Source organism: Pholcus phalangioides, unplaced genomic scaffold, assembly GCF_987345545.1.
Source record: "Pholcus phalangioides strain wild (caught in Gottingen) unplaced genomic scaffold, Ppha-v1.0 ptg000018l_1, whole genome shotgun sequence".
In the NCBI taxonomy this organism is placed as follows: domain Eukaryota; kingdom Metazoa; phylum Arthropoda; class Arachnida; order Araneae; family Pholcidae; genus Pholcus; species Pholcus phalangioides.
Window position 1 is genome coordinate 3,343,883 of NW_028301611.1, and position 23,720 is coordinate 3,367,602.

The 23,720-nt window shown below is 34.3% G+C and overlaps 1 protein-coding gene across 2 annotated transcripts in view; it reads right to left on the minus strand.

The window, feature by feature from the left end:
* gish (casein kinase I gish) overlaps positions 1 to 23,720 on the minus strand; it is a 53,154-nt gene that overhangs the window by 24,341 nt on the left and 5,093 nt on the right. Inside the window, exons 2-6 of one of the 2 annotated variants that reach the window (XM_089247915.1) lie at positions 18,160 to 18,200; positions 16,614 to 16,683; positions 13,578 to 13,726; positions 8,407 to 8,641; positions 2,714 to 2,884 (exon numbers count right to left, since the gene is read on the minus strand). In XM_089247915.1, the coding sequence (XP_089104041.1) occupies positions 2,714 to 2,884; positions 8,407 to 8,641; positions 13,578 to 13,726; positions 16,614 to 16,683; positions 18,160 to 18,200 (666 nt within the window). Of the gene's footprint in view, positions 1 to 2,713; positions 2,885 to 8,406; positions 8,642 to 13,577; positions 13,730 to 16,613; positions 16,684 to 18,159; positions 18,201 to 23,720 lie in introns of both variants that reach the window. The other variant, XM_089247914.1, reaches the window with a different exon arrangement.

A 23,720-nucleotide genomic window follows, 5' to 3' on the forward strand; every position in this document is an offset into this window, starting at 1 on the left:
ACCACAGATAATTTTTTCTGTTCTACTCACAAAATATATTACATTTTTTTTTAGTCTTCAAAAGGCAGAGCCTGTCAACTCTATTCCACAATGCACAGCAAATCATGAAGACATGTACGTATTTCAAGAATGACCGTCCTTTGAGACTACTTTCAAAAGCACAATGTAAATTACAAGATCCGATGTAAATAAGACAAGATGAACTGGATGGTTTTACTACGTTGTCCTTCCTTTTTTTAAAGGGCTTTGTTCTGATTTTACTGTTCAATACCAGTGTAATCATTTTTGGCAAATGAAGCAATTTCATGTCTTGCTCTCTGCTGAGCATTGTAAATATTGTTTATATGCCTCAAAAATACAGACAATTGAATGGTATTGGGTAGCATCAAAATCACCAAATCTAAAATAGACCTATGTATCCAACAATTTTGTTATGCAAACTGTTGTTTCACCTATACACAAAACGTGTACCATAATTTTGAATGATGAATGTTAGTTACTGCCCAAGATCATGAAGTAAATACATTTTTTTTTTTTAACCAGGCAGAAGTTTTTAATCGCTACTCTACTTGATGAACCCTCAAACTAAGCCAATGAAAAATTAATAAACTACCAAATGGTCCACATACATCCCCCAAATAACTTACAAATCAATTACATGAATTTTGTTGATAGGAGTTGGTAGGAAAAGTAGAACCAAACCAAGAAAGTAGGACATTTTTACCAAAAAGTAGGAAAAGTAAGACGAGTGGGAGTCCTCAATAATAATTTAATCACTAAAAATGGACACGTAAAGTGATTTTAATTTATCTATACTTGTGTGTGTATTTTTACTTCAATAAATTAGTTTTGCAATTACCTTTTAATTTTGGTTACCTTTAATTAAACTGTTACTTCATGGATAATTAATGTAATTAATTGCAAAGAAATAAATTTTTAACAAAGACCCATTACTCAAGGGGATGCGATAAGGTAAATTGAACTGCACTGGGGGTGCAGAATGGGGAAAAATAATAAGAGCCACTGCTTTATACTAAAAAGGAGATGATATAACAATAGATTCTGCTTATTAGTTTGAAGTATTTTGAAGCTAAGGTTGAACCAGACCCATTTTTTTCCCTCTAAGTTATAGTTTTCAATCTACAAAGACTATGTTGGAGGTCAAGGCTCCCTTATTGGCAAAAATTTCTGTACTCAGTTCACAATCTGGACGTAATTAGCTGCTATGATCCATGTATGGTGTGGAGCTTCATTTGCAATGGCTTTCCAAAAAAAAAAAAAGGCCACGCGTAAGGTAAAAAAAGTTCCTTTCTTCGTTCCTTAGTCAGTTTCTTTCAACTGTGTGTGTGTGACCATGTTCAAAGTTCTTCGGCTGGAACATATTTACAAGGGAATCCATGAAACATACCATACATTATAAAAAGTATTTAACTCATAACATACATTTGACAGTTCCATTCTAACTCTTTAGAATTTCTGAGTTAAAAAATGGGTTTTATCTTAAAAGGAGGGAATAAAATCTCGTTTTTAGAACAATATAAAAAAATGCATGATTCAACATTTTGAAACCTGTTGTTGGGGTTGTCTTGTTCGATCAAACAATCAAACAAGACTTATGGTCGTCATACTTATAACCAGGATTTTTTGGGCATGGCTATCAATCAGTTATTTTTATGGGAAACCCCGAGTCCAGATGTGATACTCAACTTTACTCAGAAAACAGCATTCAACTTTTAAGGACTTTTTTCCCCTGCCGAGCGAAATAATATTTTGATGGACACTAACAAAGAACAATTTTCAGAGGCTTACATGCAAACATTCTAATTTTTTTCTGCTGAGCAGTTGAGAATCAACATTTGTTAACCAATACCGGGGAGGTCCTTTAGTTAGCATGATACATAGTGGTTACATGCAGGGTTATTCAAAACGATGTACGGTATTTTAAAATACTATAATATAAAACTCATTTTTAAACATACGCTTACCAGAATGGGTTTAACATAAAGGAAAACGCAAACATTTTCATTTTATCACATTATAAATGTTCTATATGACTTCCTCGAATCACACAGATAATGTCCAGACATTAGTCTAGTTCTAGCCAAACTCATTTCAGCATATCTGGTGTCACTAAGTTCAGAGCATTACATATGCATGTGTTTACCCAAGTTGTGTGGTAGCAGTGGCACATACACATTGTCTTTCACAAAGCTTCACAAGAAAAAGTCACATGGTGTGATGTCAGGTGACCTCGGAGGACAAGTATACGGCATTCTTGCTGAGATGCCATTTTTAGTTGTAGCAATAGTAGCACCACCACACCTTCTATAGCGCTACCAGCCAAGGGGAATTTCAAAATTTTAGAGTTTTTTTCCCTTATTTTAAAGCCGTTTTAGTAAGTATATTTAAAAATGAGTTTATTATAGTATTTTAAAATACTGTACATCATTTTGAATAACCCTGTATATCCTCTGAAGATGTCCCCCATAGCTTGTCAAAATGCATCAGAAAGTTTGTGGCTTTTTCCCTTACATATTTGCCTTTAGTGTTACTTTTTATTTATCATGAAATGTTTATTTGTTAAACGGGTGATTACTGCATTGGTTTTCTAAGGTATGTTTAGTAGGTGTGGTTGCTGCAGGAGCTTTATAGGTCTAATATAAAAAAAGCATAAGCTATATTTCTCTCCTTAGTCTATCTCTCTCTTCCATACCTGGATATCCATCACACAGAACTTCGATGGGAGTAGCCCGTTTAGTATCACCAATTTTCTGGTATCGCTCCTTCAGTGTATCTGCTTTTAATCCTTGCCAAGGCAGGCTCCCTCTTAAGAAATACATAAACATATGTCCTAAAGCTTCTAAGTCATCCCTGCGGGATTGCTCTGAAATAAACAATACGTTCATATGTAAATATTTGTATAAATGTTGAGAAAGCAAGATATATGTTGTCAAACTGAGTGCTATTTCATCAGAAGAAATTTATTTAAATCATAACCATATAATTATCTCTTTTCAATCTGAGAAAATGTATTATTAATAAAAAATCATTAATTAATTATGCAAAGACAAAAAAAAATCAAATTCATGGTACAAGCAGGCAATTCACGTGAAATAACGTTAATGAAAAAAAAAAAAGAAACCAGATCAAGATTATTATGTCAGTGCCGTCGAGTTGGCAGTGGGGGAAAAAGGCAAATTATATGCCCTGACTCGTTACCATTGCTATGTTTGGCAGCAATGAACTCCAGGATTAAGAGGTTAAAAATGTTACATTTAATTTTGCCAAAAGCGAAAGGCAAGATTCTTTCCTTAATTTACAACTTATTCATATCTTCATTCAAAACAATGCAAAAAATAAATTTTAAAAAATGATTAGAAAATCCAAAATAGATATTGATCATGTTTTGCTATATTCTCATGATTTTGTAAGAGTGTTTTCATCTAGTAACCAGGTTTTTAAATGTTTCCTGAAAATTGATAGGCTATTAAGAAACTGTTGGGGAGTTTGTTCCACATCACTGAGCCAACAAAATTTAGACTACATCTCATATATTTGGTTTTGATTTCGAGTGGGATAAGTATGTTATAATTCCTTGTGGCATAGTTACGTAGGGAGTTATTGCATATGATGATATCATAATATGTATTCATTTTAATTCGTTGAAATATTATTAGAGCCCGGATTATATGCTCTAAAAATATGCAAATATGCACTTAAAAATGCAAAAATATGTGCTTAATAATGCAAAAATATGTGCTTAATAATGCAAAAATATGTGCTTAATAATGAAAAATAAGCACTTAATGAAAAATAAGCACTTAATAATGAAAAATAAGTACTTAATAATGCAAAAATAAGCATTCAAAATACAAATAGTGCACTTAAAATTTATAACATTAATGCTAAAACAGACAAAATGTCCACTTAAAATGCCAAAATATGCACTAGAAATCTTGAAAAAGTCAAAAATTTCAAAATATGTCCAAAAAAAGGAGAAAATATGCATTAAAACAATTACCATGCAAAAAAAGCAGATGTGTTTTTAAAATGCATTTTTTTCTATTTTTTCGTGCATATGTATTTTCATTTACAAAAAATATCTCCCTCATATATATATGCCACATATGCAAATAACTTCTACATATTTTTTATTCAGGCATTTCTTAATTTTCAGTTTATTGTAGCTGCTCAATAACGAAAATACGAGTAACAAAGATATTTCGACACTATTTCTAAAAAAATTTAACACTTTGACATATCTCTAGAAATAGCCTAAAATATCTCTAGAAAATTATAAAAAAAATTGAGTGAGCTCAAACAAAATTATGCACTGATTCTGAAAATTCTTCGATTTTATGCATTTATATGCATTAATGCTAAAAAAGACCAAAATATGCAAATGCATTTGCATATAATCTGGGATCTAGTTATCAATATCATAATGACGGAAAAGAAGAGTTGTATAATCAGCAAACATGTGAACTTTGACAAAATTATTCATTCACCTTAAAACATTACAAAAAATAAAAAGTAATGATCCTAAAATTAAACCCTGAGGTACGCCAATTTCAACAAGGAGGCAGCATGAGGAGATGCTCTGAACTGATACATGATCACTAACGTAGGACGTCATCACATTCACATGAAAATATGCAAAATGCATGAGCTGTATTTCATGCATAACATAAAACATGCAGTTAAAAACTTGCTTAATATTTCCCACTCGGGACAAATTTGAGCATTTCTAAAACAATCTTTTATTAAATTGCATCAGAAATTTAATAATTTTTACACACACTCAAACATGAATTTGATCAATATCAGCAATTATTTCAAAAAATTCCATATAGGCCTACGAAAAGAATTTTTTCCTCTTTTTTTTCTTCTTGACATAAACCTGATTATACATTGTCATCATATATATAATTTTGATGCTTATGGTATCGAGGCTGGACAAATCGCAAAAAAATCTAGGTGCCAAAATTTTTTTTAACCAAAGGAAAAGGTACAAAATAAATAATGTTTCTTTCAACTTTTTCAGGGCATAGTGACCCTATTTCATGTTGGCAGATATGCTGCTATAAATTCCAAATATTTTTTGCTGCTTTCAGCCTGCAATTTATTAACTAAACAAAAATTTCAGGCGAAAATATTAATTCTTTAGTCGTCATGGTGACCCGGCGCCTAGGATTTGTGCAGCCCTGTCATATAAATACGACTGAAAGATTAATCTTGAAATTAAAAACAGTCTCAACTGCAATAACCTATTTTTCATAACTTCCTGCAATGAAAAAAGTAGTCTAGATTTTAAAGTAAAAAATGTGGTGTGCAGCAATTATAACATATGGTACTGTGATGGGTGCAGTAGCCCAAGCCAATAAGATACTCGCATAAAGTAGCACAGGATGTTTAGAGGTGTCGCGAGTTTGATATCCATTTTGTCCTTGTCAGAAACTTTCCTGATGCAGGGGTACAACAGAAATGGCGACATGACCACAGAAAAAAATTGTTACAAAAGGGAGTCCCGGGGGTTAGCATACCAACCCCTCTGAGCATAAAAAAAAGCAAAATATTACACACTACCGTTCAGAATCTGCAATAAATTGTAGGTCCTAGTCTAATTAGCCCTCGTGTGCAGAAGAACAATGGTGCAACAAAAATGATCAGTTAGTGTGATGAATAACGTTATCATACATTTCTAAAGAGGTAAATGTTAATCGAAATGTGTTAAAATTGAAAGAGAAAATTTTAACACCACTGTAAATTATGTAACCAAGATAAATTTCTTGCAGAATTGTGTTGGCAAGATAACGAATAACACTGCTCAACGAAAAAAAATAAATTTCCAAATTGCCAAAGAAGTTTAACTGTTTTAGAGTATATTGGGGTTGCTTATTTTGCTGATTTGGATCTAGTTTTTGAGATAATGCATGCTCTCAGCATTTCGATGTAGTTTGCAGCCACTAATTTTTACATCAAATTTTTACTTTTAATTAATTTTCCTATATTTTGCTCGCTATATTATTACAGTTATATCATCAGACAAAATCAGTAATCTATATATATCAATCTTGACAGGGTGAAATTCCTAATGGCACGATAAAACATACACATGAAGTACGTGATTTTATTTGCTTGTAAGGCTTCTTTCTTTCAAACCAAACACAAATTAGGTCTATTGCCATCTATGGGCAATTTACTACCTAGTGAGTTGTGCTGGAAGTGTAATGTGTGTGCCTAACAGTCTAAGTGCACATCAAGTGTTATGTCTGATTTTTCAGGGATCCCTTCTAATTTCAAAAGTGAGGTGAGTGACGTATAATGTCTTGAATTACAACTGTCACGTTTGTAGGTCTGTTGCTCTCTTTGGCGAGACTTTTTAAGCGGGGGGGGGGGGAGATCAACTCGCATTCGTGCCTTGAAGTTGGGAGAACCACAGAAAACCAATTCCAGCTGATCACCACTGTGGCAATGGTGGGGTTTGAACCTGGGACCTCATGATGCATGTCCATCCCTATGGCCATTCTACCACCACAGCTGCTGCTTGTAAGGCAAATGGAGATCATTGGAAAAAATGAAATGCATTTAAGAAAAATGCTCACTGTAGATATAGTGAATATCATCAGGGAGTCATCAGCTGATAAAATATGTCTCCCGTCACTTCGTATAAAACTTGACTTTAAATAATTCCTTTGGGCTCTCCATAAAAGTAGTGAGTGCTTCCAGTACATTTGTAAAATGTTTCCTGAACTGAACAATGAAAAGCTAGGGAGTTAGGGATTCTTGATTGTCGTCAAATTCATAAACTTGACAACAGTTTTCCTTGTTTTGATTTGGAAATGTTTATTATTGATTTACATTCCGCACAGTTTCAATGTGATTTATATGCTGCTTATGTATTAAAAGCTACGAGTTAGGAAATAATATAATAGTATAATAATTAGGGCTAGGATTTCTATGATTTTGCACATATTTTACACATTTCGCATATTTTGCTATTTCCATGATTTTCAGTAATTTTATTTCAGTTTTAGGGCATATTTCCGATCTTCAGAATTCAAGTCACATTTTAATATTTTGGAGTATTATTTTGCTCCTAACATTTGCGCATAACAATGAAGAGGTATTCCCCCCCCCCCAAAGCTCTTTCTTCTGCAGCTTCATTTCCCGCAATTAGTGATTTTAGCAATAACTAGCAATTTCACTCACCTTTCAGATCATTTTTGGCAATGAATGGCAATTTTTCGGTAATATTAGCAACTTTTGGCGGTTTTATTGGTGTGCTTTTGGCAATATTTTTGACTGACTGGCAATTTTCTGTCATTTTTCCATATTTTTCTCAAGGAAACATGGCCAGTCTATTTATATAAGCATATTTTTAGGTTTTTTACGCATATTTTTAGTTTTTTAGGACATGAATACATCTTTAGTGAAACATTCTGCCGGTTTTTAGGTCTCAAAAATACTAGCCCTAATAATAATATTATACAAATACAAATACAAATACAACGCCACAACAGGCAAATTGCCCAACGAGGTGGCTGACTTAAGAACATCATGGATCCCCGAGCCATTTTTTGGAGGCCCTACTTACTACTGCTACACCCCAAATGCACCCCCCCCCACGGAACCCCCCAACGAACCCGTACATGCGGGAATGTGCGTGTATGTGTAGTGCAACCTGATGTAAAGTTTTTTGTTTCTGTGTAATGTTTGTTATGTGTAGTGCTGCCATCTGCCACCAATTTTTTTTTTTTCTAACTATGAGTGAAGTGTTATGATTGAATGACTTATCGTTGTAGGACTGTTGCTCTCTGTGGCGAGACTTTTTAACGGGGAGATCGGCTCGCATTTGCGCCTTGAAGTTGGGAACCACAGAAAACCAAATTCAGCCGACCACCACTGTGGGGTTCGAACCCGGATCCTCGCATCGCGAGTCCGTCACTATAACCACTCGACCACCACAGCGGCAACTATGATATTATGATCAATATTAAATATTACTATTTAAATTTAATTATCATTTTATCTCAAACACTAGAGCCAATCCGACAAAACCAATTAGATTTGGAATCAGCACCGCAAAATCACGTTGAAATATCTTGGGCAATGAAATCACTGTTGAGCAGTGTAAACAATTTAAAATGAAGTATTCAATCATTACACTTCACTCACTTCACTTCTGAAATATAGATGGCAGCACTGAAAAATCAGACAACACTATATAGCCACTCAGACTGTTAGGTACACACACTCACACTTCCAGCACAACTCACTTGGTAGTAAATTGCCCATGGCGATAGACCCGAGTTGTGTTCGGTTTGAAAGAAAGAAAGTACTGGTAAATAATCTAATTGAATAAAGAGTTAGAACTTTCTTGTGAATACAAAAGATTAGGCTTACCTTTTCCTAAGTGAGTGTTAATACTCATATACCTGGCTGTACCAGTTAGACTCTTATGTTCCCTGTAAGGTATGTGTTTATTCGTTTCTGGATCGATGTACTCCTTAGCTAAACCAAAGTCTATGATATGAATGATGTTGTGTTTCTTAGTAGACAATCTACCAATTAAAAAGTTCTCTGGTTTGACGTCTCGGTAGATGAGATGCTTGGAATGGACATATTCAATACGATGAAGCTAAAAAATAGTTGCAGAGAATGAGATAAATTACAAGGTCTGCAAAAAAAAATTTCATGTTTAGCAGAAAATGGTAAAATACAATTTTGAAAATATGTGCCATGAAATCTATCAATATGATTTGAACACTAGAAAATAGTTCAAAGGCAATCAGGGTTCGTGCTGCTGATTGCCATTGGGGCAAGTTATTTCATTTGGTGGAAAAATAAAAAAATAAATTCACCAAATCTTAATTTTCCATTCAGCCATTTGACGCATGTACAAAAATTCTGAAATGAAATTTTTATTGGTCAATCACAAACAATGTTCAGAGACAGCAACTTTCGGTATGGTGGGGTGACAGGGCAATCAGCCTCATCTGGAAGCGCAACTAGTTGACTGCACCCCCCCCCCAAGACCCTACATGCAAAAAACAACCTATTGTTTGAAACTTTACTCTGCAATAGTTCTTCCCTCAGTATTATGAACCTCATTAAAACACCATTTATGAACGGAATGGATGTAAAAAATACAAATAACAGTATTTGTTTCCGGTAATTGTCCCAGCAAGCAACAATTCAATTTCGAAAATTCTTTTGAATTGTGGGCAGAAGAAAAAAAATCTCAACAAATTCTTGAGAATTAAAATATTTTTGTACTGTAATTTTTACATTAAAGAATTTTTATTTGTGTGTGTACATGATTTGCATTTCGATTTATTTTTCCATCTTGAACTTGATATAAGTTGTTTTGGAATCCACATTTTATGACAATGCATCAGTTTGGGTAGGGTTCTTTCTCATTTGGCTACAACTTTTCCCTATCTGATTAGCAAAACTGCTGCAGTTGAAAAAAGTTAGCGAACCCTGAAGACAATTCACAATTTTTATCATTGGTATACATGGTATGAAGGTCTATCTGCAAAAGTATCCAGGTATAACTCAAACAAAGGGTATGAAAAAAATCATGATTTTTTAAAAAAACAAAGAAATTGGATTTTTTTATTTAAATCTGATTTTTTTTATAAAAATGAACTGAATGCTTATTAAAACAAATCAGGTTAATCATTAAGAATGAATATTTTCATATCACCTAATTGATTTTTTCTCCTAATCACTCAAATTTAATTAAGCATTAATGAATAAACTACAAGCAAAAAATATGAACACCAAAAACCTGTGTTTATGCAATGTAAAAGGTCATTGAGCACAAATTAACTTCATGGAATAACAATTTTTTTTTGTAGAGGGAAGTGCTTTTAATCATGAGTTCTCTCCCACCCCAAAGTTGATGAGTGGCGGCAGCTCAGTATCACACATATGATGCTGACATCTCAATTTGTTCGATGTACAACCAAAGGGTCATTCAGCATCAACTAAATAAAGCAAACTCCATTGACAAGATTGTTTTCTTGAACAAATAATGGATACGTTTCTGACTTGCATGATGTTGCTTAATAGTTTACACATTTTTATTCTTTAACAGATTCAATGAGTTTGGGAAAAAAAACTAACAAACACAAAATTTTAATATGAAAAGTAAAGTTGAAAGCCCAATGATATATTTATGTTGGTACAACATCTCTATTATTATTTTGAATCAGCAATTATGGAATAGAATTCAGGGCTTTATACAAAAAATTATTCCTCTATTTTTTAATTAGGCGAACCCTAGTGCAGGATTGTTTGGTTTAAACTAAGTGGTTTGTGATTTTTCAAAACATCACATAAAAGTGGCCTAAATATAATTTATTCCCTTGAAAAGTATTATATTGGTTCATTATCATTATTAGTCAAAAAAAAAATTGTTCATTCTTACCACATTTTATATTCTTGGGGTACGTTCTGACGGTACATCTTTAAATGGTGTAAGATTATACAAGGATTAAGTGTGGTTTTTTTCAAAACAATCTCAAAAAAGTAGACAGAATATACATATATTTTTTTATATTAAGAGTCTTGGTTGATCAAAGTTATACATAAATGCCAAAATTTCTCATTCTTGTTACATTTTCTAACTATTGGCTATATTCTTCATCTTTAGCAAATTCATGAATAAGGATAGCATTACGCATCTTGATGTAGTGTATTATCTCACACAGTTGTTTTTTCCTTCACAAAGAAGCAGCAAGTGACATTATGCTAGGGACAGGTGGTCTTATAATCCAATAAAGACATCAGCAGCCCCTAAAGGACAAAGACTGGCGTACTAATAGTTACATTACCTCACAGACATTTTCATTCCCATAAGAAGTGTAGTACATCTCATACCCTATATCACCCAGTCTTAAGATTCAATAGCTTTTTTTTTTATACTTTCACCATTCAGCACAGTTAATTGAGGCTCAGTAGTAACAGCTTAATGAAAAATAATCAGCTATATACAGGATGGTTATAATTAAAGTTTTGATTCCAAAACTCTACAATAAGAGCTACTGGTCAGAATGACTTTAAAATTTGCATGGGTACTCTGAAAATTTCTTTGGAAAAAGAACAAAAAGTGCAAGTAGTGCAAAATGTGCAAGTAGATGATGTCATACTTAGCCAGCAGTATAATCTATATTTTTTGCAACCACATCATTTCGATAGTTCAACAGCATCGGTGTGTAGATAGCACAACTTTTATCAAGATGCACATCACAATACCAGCAAAGTAGCTGCTGAAGACCTATTTTGACAATAACAGGATGGCGTGACACCTGGCCCGCCAGCAGTTCACCTGACCTTAACTCTTGCAACTTCTGGCTGGGGGGTACCTCAAAATCTTGGGGACAGAGGTCGGATTGCAAAACATTGGTGATGTGCAAGCACATCCACATCATAACCATGACATAGTCTGATCTGTTGTTGAATAAGCATTTTTGTGCTTTCATCTCATTGCCAGATTACGATGGACAATATGTTTAACATTTCTTTAGTAAGTTGTAGTTATTTTTTCAATTACTTCTTTTTGTAATGTTCCCATGAATTATGAAATCATGCAGTGCTAATTAAGTTATAATTTTGCCCTGAATGGCCAACGTTCCCATTCTGCAAGCAAATTTGAGTTCAATGAGTACAGTGTCGTTAATTTTCTATTTTTAAGTATTTTTTCCCCTTTGCCATATAAAATTCCATTGCTTCAGGAATAATTCATGTAAATCTTCAAGTCATTCTGACAATGGCTCTACTTCTACAGTGTTTTAAATTGAAACTTTAGTTATATATAATCACCCTGTATATCATAAATCATCGCTTATTAATCTACATTATTTATGATTAATTAAATACATTCAGATGTGCCAACTTTTGGAATCCAGAAATCCGGAGATTCTCCCGAGGAGGGTACCCCCCACCCCCCTCATAGATTCAATCAAAAAAAAAGTTCATAAAAATTCTTTCAAAAAAAAAATTGTAACTTTTTCTTAATTTATTTTTTTAAAAAATTCTCCCCCACCCCCACACAAGGCAGGTTCGGCATTGCCCCTGAGAAGAATATAATTCCATGCCAGTCTTTCCATGCAGAATAGACAAATCACATCTACATACTGTTTATAAAGTATGTTTTTCCTTTTGTGGATGCTATCAGTGATTGATAATCTTGGGTATAGGCCTTCTTAAAAGCTTTATATTTAGCTGTATATAGCTTAAAGTTTTATATTTTCTTTCTGAAGATGTTTAATCGGAAGAAACAATTTTAAAAAAAATTCAAATTACAAAGCTGCGGACGAAAAAACGTGTTTACCTCGCGGCTGTTAATGGAATACAATAACGATTATACAGGAATTTTGGCAACCAAGGCCATGCCCCTGATTAATGATTGCCGATAAATGCTATGAAAAGGAAGTCGCGTCTTTGCCAGTTGCTTAAATGCGGTCAGAGACTTTTTTACGGCTGCTCGATGGAAATGACCACAGCTGTCCTCTATGGGTGTTTTCCCTAACGACGATGGTAATTATTGACACCACGACAACGTGAAAGCTCGCGTAAAATCTAATTTTCTGCCAAAATCCGGAGAAATTTTAACAAATTCGGAGAGCGGGAGGAAGGATAAAAAAACGGAGTCTCCCGCCTAAATCGGGATTGTTGGCAGGTCTGTACATTATATTCACTTAATTTTTATCACAGTTTTTGCAAAATAGCTTCCCAATTAAGTATAATGAAAGTAATTGGAGAAAAACCCCTCTTTATATTATATGGTTAATAGTAACATCAACAATTTTCAAACACACAGTAATTCACTGAGTTCAGAAAAAAAATAATTAAAATGCAAAAGTTGGTTTTTATTAAAATGTAACAAATATTTCTAGATTAATTAATATGGGAAGTGTTAATTGCATTAATAAACATTTTATTTTAATTAATTAAAAGTTTGAATGATTTTTCAGAAATTTTATTGTTTTTAATCTTTATGTTAAATAAACCAAAAACTGGTTTAAACCAAAAAAACCCAGTTTTTTTCAAAAAAAAACTTTTACCAGCCCTGCCCTAGTGTCACATTGTAATGCATTGAAAATACTTAGTGCAGTTTAGCTAAGTGCTAAGTTCAGCTCCGTCAATTTTTTCCATGCACAAAATCTAGAGATAATAGGAAACTATCTTTCTGCATTGTATCCAGGGATTAAGTTCAAGTCTATATTTAACTCAAAGATCTTTTAATTAAGAACTTTTACAACATATCAGTAACATGCATACCAGGTTACTTTTACTTCAATATCATTGCATTTATGCAAAGAAAAAAACAAAATTTAAGTTGTTTTTTTAAAAAACATTGATTTAAATCACAACTGATTTAAATCGTGATTTTAATCATGATGTAAATCACATGGTTTAAATCGGTGTGCCCTGCTCAAATATGATAACAAATCACAGAGAAAGATTTTTCACAAGAGAAATATTATAGATCAGTGGTTGGAATAGCAAAAAAAAAAACCAAGCTAAATAATATGCATTAAAATTAAAAGAGAATATCAACTCACCAACTGAATTGCAATCATCAGGACAGTTTTTAGACTAAATTTCCGATCACATAAGTCAAATAAGTCTTCTAAGCTAGGACCCAAGAGTTCCATAACTAGAGCATTATATTTCCCACATGGGCCAAAGTAGAACACTTTTGGTACACCTTCTGCTTCGCAAGCGAGAATATGAAAAGAAATGTGATTATAAAAAAGACATAAACGAAACACAAATGTAATGCAAAAAAATCCAACTTTCAATATAAAATAATATCAATTATGTTTGTCCATCTTGTAAATAGAGGTACAAACTTTAAGAGGAGGTGAACATCAAAAGGATTGAGAATTACCAATGACCAGAAACGCCATCATATGTTACTAGGTGGTGTCCAGAGGAAATATGTGATTTTTTTCTCATTCAAGCGATAGTCGCTATAGGAGCTGCATGCAATGGCATACGAACAAGGAGCTAGCAGAAAAAAATCACACATTTCCCTTCCAGCGCTGTCATGAACAGTGCCGCCTAGTGACATACAATGATGTTTACGGTCATGGGCTCCTGACCGATGCACTGATCGAGTGATCATATTAATAGACTCGCATCGCGAGGACCTCATAATCTGAGCCAGTCTCCGTATTAAAAAGTCTCGCAACAGAGAGCACAACATGCCTTTAACTATACAATTATTAAATTATTACACTTCACTCAGAAAACTGATAGCAGACGACAGCACTACACAGAAACAAATTTTATGTTAGGTTCACATCACATACATCCCACCATGTACCAATTCATTAGAAATTCCACACAGGAATATGGACGAAATGTATATTTGGTTTAGTAGTAGTCATGGGTTCCTATGCAATTCTCAATCATTTTGATGTTCTCTACCTCCCCTTAAAGTTTGCACCACTATTTATGGGACACCCTGTATATGAAGGAGAAAAAGAGCTTGAGTGTGAGGTAAATTTTCTCTTCCATAAATTATACGATGAAAGAGCAATACAAAAAGTTTTTATCTTGTTTGCTGTTAGGGATACTAAGTTAGCATTGTTTTTTTTTTATTTTAAGCTGTTTGCATTTATATATACACAGGCAAATTATTACATAAAATTTTATCATCCCTTACCACGAAATGTGGAAATAGTTTGCAAAATGGTGACGGTATATTATCACCAAAATAAGGAATAAACTTGCAGCAAATGTGAAACAATCTTCAGTTGTTTCTTGAAGAAAAATAAAATGCTTGGACATTATGACTTGGTTTTTACTAATTACAGCAAATTAAACTACTCTAGCTTTGCCCTTTTTCTTTGCCAAATGCTACTAATGTTGGTAAGAAAAAACCTAGTCTCGTTAATGATGAATTTTGATAACAAGTGAATGCAAATCGGGTGCATCGGTCTAAATAACACATTCTGAACCACAATGCAAATTGGGTTAATAATATGAATAAATGAAATTCCAAATCAAGGGTCAACATCTGTTGACAGATTTTTAAAATCAAAAGTGGAACATTACTACATCAATTTTATTCAAAAGTTATTGTTTTAGTTCTTCCGAAATGTTTGTGTAGCACCCAACTTTGAAGAGCGAATGGGAGACAATCTCTCCGTTAAAAGCCTACAACAATACAATTATTCAATCATTAAACTTATTCTAGTTTGAAAAATTGATGGCAGATCTATAACAAGCATTACACAGAAACTCACTTCACATTAGGTCATAACACATACATGCACATTTTCCAGCATGGGCCCCAGGTCTTCTTCAACCACCTGCTAAAATCTCTTCATTGAGACAGAGCAGCGGGCCTTGATCTGGGTTAGGAGGAATGCATTATACAAATATGAAGCCTTTTTATGTTATTTTATTTATGTTCACTATATTATTTTTGTTTATTTTATAAATTTTTTTCTTTCAGCCATATTCTTAAACGCAGCTTACAAGTTTGTTCAAAAAGTATCTGACCATCATTTTTTGTGCGTGAACCAATGCAGAGCTAAGGAGGCATGGTTTGGTACACATATGTGGGCAATCCTAGTGTGCATGCTTGAATTTTTTCCGTCTTCCAGAAGCTTCCAGTTGATGGGAAACCACTGATGAGTGAGGAAGTGTAAGTGGGCACCATAGCATTTTTGTTTTTGACAAAATGGCAGAAAAAACTTGAATACTACTGCATTAACCGTGATGGAGCTGTCAATTGCGATGCTGAACCTCTTGGTATCACTCTTTGGTGATGGTTGTGCCATGCAATGTGTACATGTGAACCACACCACTTATCTCCTAAAAATCAAATTTTCAGTCAAAATGGAATGACCAAATCCAATGCTAATAATGCTCACCTCATCTGCAATTTTTCTGATCATGATTTGATGATTCTGCATCACCAGAGTCCTCACTTGGTCAATAATGATCTCATTTCTGGATGTTGAGAGGACTACCAGAACATGCTTCATCCTCCATTGATGTACGGCCATCTACCATCTTTGAAATGGTTGTACCGCTACTTTATCGGTGTGGTGTTCGTTCCTTCATCTCTGAAGGTCTGTTGAATCTTGCAGATTGTTTCCACTCAGAAATCAGCAAGCTTCAGCAGTAGCATTGTTCAAGTTTTTCTTACCATTTTGTCAAGAATAAAAATGTGACATCACACAGTTACACTTCATTTATCTACAGTGTGCTGGCAGCTAGCAGTTTCTGCAGGCCACCTTGATATGGCACCTTAAACCGCACAACCATCCAGACATAGCTTCTGCAGGAGGGTAAAAATTCAAGCATGAACACTAGGATCTCCTACATATGTGCATCAAACCACGCCTCCCTAGCTACATTGTTTTAAACACAAAAATTATGGTCTGATACTTTTTGAACAAACCTTGTATATTCCAGATATTGGCAGTATGTTCACATTAACATTAATTCCACAGTCAATTTCTTTTATGCATGTGCTCAAGTGCATATGAAGTAAGTGCTCATGTGTATATGAAATAAACTTTTTATTCATTAACAAAGTAAAAATTATAAAGATACACATGAACAAAATTCAAGCTCACCTTGGTTACCAAGTAATTTGTAAAACCTATATTCTAAGTGAAGCTGTGGAGCCTTTGATTTCATTGACTCCTATAAAAAAAAGAAAAAATTTTAAGTGTAAGAAAGATTACATGCATTTCATTGAAGTACAAACAGTAGCTAGATCTTTTCAGTTTTGACTCCCCCCCCCCCCCAACCCTTTCAATTAAAATTTCAATCATTTTTTCACATAATTTGTGCATAAGCAAATATTTTTCAGCATGAAATAAGTACAGAAAAATAAAAATACATTTTATAATAAGCAAGTGATTAAATTTCTAGGTGTAAACTTTTAGTGAAAAAAGTAGGAGGCAGTGTCGTCATCAACAACTGCCCAGAAATAACATTGACTCATATATGCAACTTATATTATAAAATTATTTTGTCTGCCTCTAGCCTGATCTAATGCTTGAACATGTATTCGCAGCAGTGGGATGTGGTTGAATTTATTTCGATATAAGATCCTTTCAAACCGAGGGTATAGATAAGATCAATCCAAGCATAACATGTTATATGCTTGTAATCCCAGCCTATTCTCATTTTCCAAAGTTGGCAGCTATCATACAAGGTTTTTTTTTTTGTTACAACAGATAAATCTTACTTCAGGGTTCCCGGCGACCTCACAAGTCAGGAAAAATGTAAATATTTGGCAAAAGTCACAGAAATATGCAAATATTTGATAAGGGTCAGGGAAAAGTTTTGTGAAGGGAAAAAAGCAAATTCAAAAAACAAATTAAAAATTTTGGAGAATTATATTTTCTGGAACAGAGTTCAGAGCAAAAAAACCTCATATGATAGCTGCCAACTGTGGAAAATGAGAATTAGGATGGGATTACACTATAAAAGTTTGACAAAAGATCTTTTACAAACTTAAAAAAATCAACTAATAATGTAGGTAACATCATTTTGCGGGAGACAAAAAACAGAGGCTATGAACTTTTTCTGGGTACTGCAAAGGGGTTATTTAATGGCGGCAAAAATTCAGAAGACAAATTTTTTAGAAGTCTGGGGGGGGGGGGGTTGAAGTTCAGGAGCCACCTGGAAAATCCTAGAGACTTGGCAACTATTTTTGAGTTTGCTTTTTTTCACTTTACAAAACTTTTTCCTTACTCTTATCAAATATTTGCATATTTCTGACTTTTGCCAAATATTTTACATTTTCCCTGACCATTTAACATTATAACTAGATGGCCATAACTATTACCATTGCCCTAGATGATCATTAACTATGTCATATATTTTGTATATGTCTCTAGATAAAGCATTTGAAATATTTCACAGTTATGTTAACTTTCGGGAAATACAGTCAGTTTAGTTAGACAACTGAGATTTGCAATACATTACTTGCATAAAAAAAAAATTTAATAATGAACTGATAATGAAGAAAAAAACAATTTTAAGTAACCTACCAACAGTAAATAAATTATTTCATCAGAGAAATCTAGATTTTTTTCTATCAAGGAAACATGAAATTGCTAAATCTAATTCATTTGCTTAGTCACCTAAAGTGTAAAACAGAGAACTTACCAACTTGATGGCGACATGCTCATTGTTATACAGATTTTTGCCTGGAAAATACCAAGATTAAATAAAAACTTTTAATATTAAAATTTTAGAATTCATGTTAGACATTGTCAAATACTTTGCAACACTTATCAAAATCTAAGCATGTCAGAAGTATAAGCTTTTTACTAGTAATACAAGACTACAGACCAATGATTTGCAAATTGAGAAAGAAAAAAATAGGAAACAGCCAAATTTCTTAGCAGTCAATTTCTTTTTTAAGAAAAAGTACACTGTCAGGTCCTGTTTTTCTAAAAATTTCTTACTTTTTGCGAAATGGTCATTAATTTTGTGAAAATAAGTAATTTTGCAAAAAGTGAAATAATTTAGTTAATTTATTAAAAGAAATGGAAATGCCAAATTTATGGTTTCATTAATATGCATTTTGTGAAAGGTCCAGAAAACGGATCCAAATCTTGATTGGACAGACCCCCCCTGAGTCGGCCTCACTTTAATCAGATATCAACAATTTCAGAACACAATATCCAATTAAGCAGGATATCCGATTGTGCAGGGAACAATTCATTTGCCATTTTACAACATTAATATAGCTTGCATATTGAAAACTCTGAGCTCAGATGGAAAAATGTAATACAAGTCCCTTTTTCAAAATTTCACGAGGGCAAATTTGTGAACAATATTTTGCAAAAATGTGATACTGTGGTTTTTTGACTTATTGCAATTTGCTTCCCTTAATTCCTCATAAACCGAAAGAGATGGACAAAATTTTGTCACCTTCCAAAATGTTTACGAGCGAGACACAAGAGAATACGAGCTCAATGTTTTGGGAAAAGTTTGTGGCATTTTGCCATCTGACCACAGAACTGATGAAGGATCAATATTAATAAAGCTTCTCAAATAATTCAGGAATCAAATATGAAATGAAAATTATATTTAATTACAATGATTCACAATACCTAAGATTTTTACTTTTCATTAGGAAAGTTAGCGTCCTCTATTGGCTCAACAGAGAACAAAAATAAAATAATTAAATGTATTAAGGACAACTTGAATACTTGGAGACCAGTATCTACTCGCGACCATATTTTTTTTTAAATCTTAGGTAACATATTTTCCAGTAATACCCAAATATTTCATTCAATAAAAGCATTATCTGTATAGTGATCGACATGCATTAACAGTGGATGTGTGAAACATAATATTTGATTGAGCAGAGAAGAGCCAAAATTATCATTATGAGCTGGGAACTTTAACATTGTCTCTATAGGAGAAATCTTGGTGATGGTGGATTTTATCTTTTAAAGCGGGGTATCCATTCATTCATTATCTAATTAAATGGAGTCCGACTATATTTTGGCCAGAGTTTATAATAAATTTCATACCTTTCGCGGGCTGTTATGCCATGTTCCAAACTGTTTCGCAGTAGATGTTTTATCCACTACTGTGGTAGACATCTTCAGTGCTGTTTTTGGTGAGAGGGGAGACAAAACGACCTCCTTAGATGACCGTAATCCACTGAAACTTTCGCTGGAGACGTGAAATATGGAAATTATCTCTTGAGATCATTAAGCACAGAGATAATTTCAACAGGAAGAAAGAAGGGCCGCACTTAAGATATGGCACCCGACAATCCGAAATACCATTGATTTCTACCAATGGTTAGAAAATCAATTCTTCCAAAATTCCCCCCCCCCTCCCCATTCAAATCTGATGACTCCTATCCCCACCAACCCCAATCAGAAGTCACCATCAACACGTCATTTGCTTGATGTGGCAAAGTTGATCCTTCCACGTCTCCAGCGAAAGCGTCAGTGGACAACAGTCATTCAAAGAAGTTGTTTCACCTCCTCTCTCACCAAAAACAACACTGAAGATGTCCACAGCAGTAGTGGATCAGGGTTTAAGCTACGATCGCTTTTTTTGCAAAATGCAAAAGAAAATTGTAAAATGCGAAAAAAGTAGTAGCCACTTTCACAAAAATATGTACAAAAGGTACGAAATGAGTAGACATCCAACCATCAATCATTACATTAGGGGTCATTCAAGTATTATGTCAGCATCAGCAGGGAGGGGGTTTCGGATTTGCTGACTTTTGATGACAAGGAGGGGGGGGGGGTTTGAAGGTTGCTTACGTCATCAACCACCCTTTTTGAAGATATGAAATATTCTAAGCTGCTGACTAAATTTTGCTGACAAATGGTGGAGGGGATCAGTGTTTTGCTGACTTTTGCTGACAAGGGGGGGGAGGGGTCAAAAATGGCTAAAAATCTGCTGACTTTAATGGCCCCTTAGCATTGTAGCATTTTGCTAAAGCTTTTTCCCCCATTTTCGCTTTTTTGCGAAAGGAATTTTTTATCCAGCTTAAACCCTGTAGTGGATAAAACGTCCGCCACAAAACAGTTTGAAACATGGCATAACAGCCTGAAAGGTATGAAATAAGATATTTCTTTTCTACTTTTTCATTAGTCAGTGACTCCCTTTCATATGTTGGTAGATGTATTAAAAAAAATTATACAAATTTTTTACCATCCATCATGACAAAACAAAAGCAAAATTGTGAAGTCCATCAGTTTCTTTTTTTTAAGGACTTACACCTATAGACATTGTTTATTTACATTGCAGTACGGCCAGTCACAGTATCAATATTATGAAATGTTAATGAACAAAGAAACATTGATTACAAAAGCATTATATATTTATTAGCACAGGCACCAACTTGAAATAAGAATTCTTGACTCCAAATCGGAACCCCCCCCCCCCCCCAACAGAGGATTTAGTAATAAAATGTAATTTCATTTGAAGAAATTGCATTTTCAACTTCGCACATGCACATCCTGAAAAATTTGTTACTGTCGTGAGGTCTCGTCTCATGATAAACTCGCTTTGCGGTTTATCACGATGTCCACACCACCACACAGGGGTAAAAAAATATAGTTAAAAATTTAATAATAAACACAGGAAAGTGCGAGATAATACCAAAAAAGCTACCATTTATTTATTATTGCTAAAATAATTGAAAAATCCAATGGTTAGAAATGAAGTTCTGTTGCAAACCATGGTGGTTTAAATTGTATTTCCCAAAAAAAACCCCTTTAAAACATCTCAAATATTTTTGTTAATTATAAATACGATAGTTATAGTTTGTAAGTTGTGAAAATAATCCTTATCTAATTGCCAAAATTACTTTGCCATTTCTTTGTAGCCATGGTGACTTAGTACCTGAGATTTCCCACACCCTCTGCTCTGGAGTACTTCATATTGAAAAACGAAAGTCAAAACCATTCACACTTTTGCCATGATATATCTTTAGGATTTGTCATTCTGCATTCAGCACGTGAATGCTCAGTGCAAATACTACTGTGGTCACCAGGGCTGGAGAAATCTCACGCATCAGGTTGCCATGGCAACTAAAAATTGGTGTTGGTGCCTAACCAATTTTTTTGTGCAGTCACTAAATGAACAGAAACAGGCCCTTCATCAAACTCCAACACTGTGAGAAGATCCAGCAAGCTCAAGAAAGTGTAGGCACAAAGTGTAGGCAAAAACACACAAGTTGCCATCTACAACAGGGCTTAACTCTCAGAGAAAAATTTTGGCACTAGCACTAAATTTCTCAGGAACCAAGCAAATTTTTTGAAGGGTAAAAACAGTACAAAATTATTCTTCTTTCATTATTATACACTATGACAGAAATTTCGAAAATATTTTATCATTCTCAGATACCAATTTAGTAATCACACGTAACAAATGTTTGACAAAAGCACAAAAAAAAACCACATTGGGGGGGGGGGGGGGAAATGGTCCCAATTTCTTAGTTGCTATGGATGTGACACAGGGCGTTTGCTCTGCAGATAGTGGGTCACCATTCTGCTTATCAAATCCCTACATGAGTGTAAATTGAAAAATAAAATATAGATTTTTTTACTTTCCCCTCATATTTTGCAAGAAAATGGCAGCCACGAGAAAGACACGATAAATATACTTGCCTCAATATACTCTCAAGTGCAATTCGTAAAGTAATCATCCACTGATATTGTTTTTAAAGACAAAAAAATTGTATCCTGAGCTATCCATGTCCATGAATGTTGACCAGGATAGAACTTCAGGAATGTTGTAGTGAATAGGTAGATACGGAGGGAGGGCAATGAGGGTGTGATTGTCACACCCCTCCATCAGTGAATAAAAATATTATTGCCATTGGTTGAATGGTGGAATTAGACATCCCCCCCCACAAGGAGTTTGTATTCGCTTATGTGAAGGGGTGGGAAAGAAATTTGGTGGGAGAGTAGAGAGCAAAATTTTTGTTCTTTATAAATTTTAGTTTTGATTAAATTCAATTTGATATGTAGGTAGGCTCACGGATGAGGGTAGGAGAACCTAGATAAGACAAGACACGAGAAGAAAATATTGTCCAAACGGGGCCATGGGCTGAAAAAGTTCGAGAAACATTGAACTAGAGTTTTGATGTCAATAAATGCAAATAAAAAAAATCAAAAATGGGAACATAAAAATTTTTTGAGCAGATGAATGTGTATAGATTATTTCCTCTCACCGAGTCGGAGCTCCCCGTAGCTCCCGTATCCGATCTTCTTACCGACTTTGAAGTTAGGTCCGACCATCAATATCCCGGAACTTCGAGTATCGTATTTCGGTTCCTCCGGCATTTGCCTCTCCAAGACTTGCATGCTTCTGACAACACCGTCTCCGAGCTTCTTACTCACAGCTAATTTTGGAGTCCCCTTTCTTGATCCAGGCTTTTGTATGACATTGATGAGAGAGATGACGCTATTAATTATTACTTTAAAAAACTTCAAAATTCCACACAGTTCAGAGAGATGGAGATCTAAATTTAATTGAAGAGTCTTCAATGTCAATTTCCATACATTTTTGGACTTGGACTACTATAAATGTGGTGTGATGATACAGAGTTCTCTCATAGGTTCCATATACCGAACAGATACTTTTTAGGTTATCTCACAATTTTTTTTTTTTTTTCAAAAATCTGTGTTTTTGAGCAATAGCCAAGGGCGGATCCAGGGAAAAGATTGTCCCACCCAAGAGCTGAATAATAAGAGAAATTTATCTGACCTGTAAAAGATGGGTGATCCAATGTACCTACACAACAAGTTGCTTTTGCAACACATTGCCCTAGATCTATCCAGCACTGCTCCATTTGCAACTGAGAGAGAGAGAAGATGCCTGCCTCCATCCTTTTTCACAGCTGAAGATGTCTGGGTCCATCCGATTCACACCCGAAGATGCCTGTCTTGGCTTCATTTGCCGCTGAGGATATCTGCCTCAGTTTCAATAGCAGCTGAAGATGTCTGCCTCCCGTTCATTCACAGATGAAGATGTCTGCCTATGCTATATTCACAGCTGAAGCTGTCTGCCTTCTCTCAGACACAAATCTAGAGACGGCAATAGGAGCGATCGCAACCTCCCTTTTGATCGATAATACCGGAAAGTTTGTCTGGCCTGTAAAATATGTGATGATCTAACAAACTTACACAATTCGCCCCTCCCAACAAATCATCCTGGATCCACGCCTGGCAGTAGCCGTTACG